General features: G+C 49.9%; 1 protein-coding gene across 1 annotated transcript; it reads left to right on the forward strand.

Moving 5' to 3' along the window:
- The first annotated feature begins 699 nt into the window (after positions 1-699).
- On the forward strand, positions 700-2,076 carry LOC147488844 (uncharacterized). Its single transcript, XM_086574504.1, has one exon. It carries the CDS (start codon positions 700-702, stop codon positions 2,074-2,076), a length of 1,377 nt encoding a protein of 458 aa, XP_086430630.1.
- Positions 2,077-2,787: the final 711 nt, after the last annotated feature.

The following is a 2,787-nucleotide window of genomic DNA, read 5'->3' on the forward strand; positions in this document are numbered from 1 at the left end:
CAGAGTATAAATTCTTCTCATTTATGGACGCGTCCAAGGGCTACAATCAGGTGGTGATGTACGGCCCGAACCAAGAAAAGACAACGTTCATAGTGGAAAGAGGAACGTACTGCTACATCAGAATGCCTTTTGGTCTAAAGAATGTGGGGGCAACTTTTCAGCGAGTGGGGGAGAAGATGTTCGAGACTAAAATCAGAAAGAGGATGGAGATCTATATAGATGACATGGTAGAAAAGAGCATGACTGAGGAGGAACATTTGGAGGGTCTAAAAGAGACATTCTTTATATTGCGGAGACACACAATGATGTTGAATCTAGAGAAGTGTACATGCGGGGTGACATCCAGAAAGTTCCCGGGGTATATAGTCACATACCGCGGCATAGAGGCGAACTCGGACCAGATCAGAGCCTTGGTGGAAATGTCATCTCCGCAGAACGTGAAGGAGGTTCAGAGATTGGCTGGTAGGGTCGCAGCACTCAATAGGTTCATAATCCAAGTCTTCGGATAAGTGCCGACCCTTGTACCTACTATTATGGAGGACGACGGACTTCCAGTGGACAGAGGCATGTGAAAGGGCTTTTTAGGAATTGAAAGAATATTTGGGCAAGGCCCCAATCCTGTCGTGGCTAGGGCAGGGGGAAAAGCTATATTTATACCTGGGGGTGTCAGAGTGCGCAATTAGTTCAGTGTTGATAAGGATGGTGGGTAAGGCAGAGAGACCGGCGTACTTCCAGAGAAAAACAATGTTGGATGCCGAAACAAGGTACAATAGGATTGAAAAGTATGCCTTGGCTCTGGTCTTCTCTGCACTCAAGTTGAAGCCTTACTTCAATGCTCATTCGGTGGTAGTGGTAACCAACTTGCCACTCAAGCAAGCACTGAAGGCAGAGAAATCGGGGAGAATGTTGAAATGGGCTGTGCTACTCAGTTCGTATGACATTGAGTACCAGGGCAGGACTGCGGAGAAGGCCCAAGAAATGGTGGAGTTTCTGGCTGAGTTTCCGGCCGAGGATTCCACCTGGGGGGAGGAGATGATCATGGAACCGGAGGTGGACCAAAGCCACGACCCCCTGTCCCCTTGGGACATGCGGAATGGATGGAGAGTCTTCGCAGATGAGTCCGCTACTGACACAGGTAACGGCATCGGGGTGGTGCTGGTCACCCCAGAGAATACTCGCCTAGAGTTGTCAATGAAGCTGGGTTTTGCGGCTTTGAACAACGAATCTGAATATGAGGTAGTGATAGCGGGGATGGATTTGGCCAAGGACTTGGGTGTGCGTGAACTAACAGTATATTCTTATTCGAATTTGGTAATATGTCAAGTCAATGGAGGATTTGCGGCGCGGTGCCCTAGGATGGCAAAGTACCTAGAGGTATTGAGGAGAAAAGCTGGAGAATTCGAAAAAGTTAGTTTTGCTCACCTAGGCTGGGGAGAGAACAAACATGCCGACGCCTGGGCGTATCTTGTCGCGGTACTCCCTGGGACAGAAGGTAGATCTATTGAAGTCAGGGTGCTGAGCAAACCAAGCACTGCGGAGGACGAGGGGGTGTGCCTGACTACTGAGCAAGAGCACGGATGGATGGAACCTATCAAGAATTACCTATCGGGAATAGAGGTAGAGGATAAGGGTGAAAGGATGAGGATGGAGCAGAAGTCACTGAGATACGTTCTGACAGATGGGGAGTTGTATCGGCAGAGCATCAACGGACCGCTCTTAAAATGCCTGGGACCGCAGAAGGCGCAAGAGGTGTTGGGAGAAGTTCACGAAGGAGATTGTGGAAGCCACTCGGCGGGAAGGACGACTGCCCACCAGTTACTATCACAGGGGTACTTCTGGCCCCACATGAAGAAAGATGCGACTGAGTATCCCAAGAGGCACAGGAAATGCCAGACTTTTGCGCCATTGATACACGCACCCGCAGAACCATTGCACAAGGTCTTTAGCCCATGGCCATTCGCAATGTGGGTGTTGGATGTTGTCGGACCTCTGCCTATAGCCAGTGGCAAAAGGAGGTTTATGCTAGCTGCGACGGATTATTTTACGAAATGGGTTGAGGGTGTGGCTCTGCAGTAGGTAAAGGAGGAGCATGTGAGAAAGTTCCTGTGGGAGAATATAATATGCTGATTTGGGCTGCCGCATACCATCATCGCAAACAACGGTACTCAGTTCACATGGGGAAAGGTGAGAGCCTTCTTCCAAGCCTTCAAAGTCAAACAAGGTTTTTCAGCCCCTTCCAATCCAGAGGGGAATGGACAGGCAGAGTCTTCAAACAAAGTGATCATGGATAATCTATAGAAAAAGCTGGAGGAACGCAAGGGATGTTGGGCAGATGAGTTATACCATGTACTGTGGGCGTACCGCACGACACCGCAGACATCTACAGGAGAATCCCCATTCGCGATGGCCTATGGGATAGAGGCAGTGATCCCTGTGGAAATGATGGCTCCAACAACTAGAACCAAGGCTGTGGAAGTAGGGGTTAATGAGAAAATATTGGTAGGGGAACTGAACCTTACAGAGGAAAAGAGAGACGCCCCACACATTATACTAGAAGAATACCACCGAAGGTTGCAGAGACAGTATAACAAGCGGGTGAAGCCGCGGAAGTTCAATGTTAGCGATCGGGTGCTGCGGAGGGTGACCCCAACCACCAAGGAAGAGACAAATGGGAAGTTGGGACCCAACTAGGAGGGACCATATACCGTGGTGGAGGTTGGAACGTCTGGGACCTATAGGTTGCAGACGCCCCAAGGGGAGAGCATCAAGCGGCCGTGGAACATCAGG

The sequence above is a fragment of the Coptis chinensis genome, chromosome 7 (assembly GCF_015680905.1).
Source record: "Coptis chinensis isolate HL-2020 chromosome 7, ASM1568090v1, whole genome shotgun sequence".
Lineage (NCBI taxonomy): Eukaryota > Viridiplantae > Streptophyta > Magnoliopsida > Ranunculales > Ranunculaceae > Coptis > Coptis chinensis.

Coding starts and splice junctions, on each gene's coding strand:
- LOC147488844 (XM_086574504.1), top strand. CDS start 700: ATGGTGGGTAAGGCAGAGAGACCGGCGTACTTCCAGAGAAAAACAATG.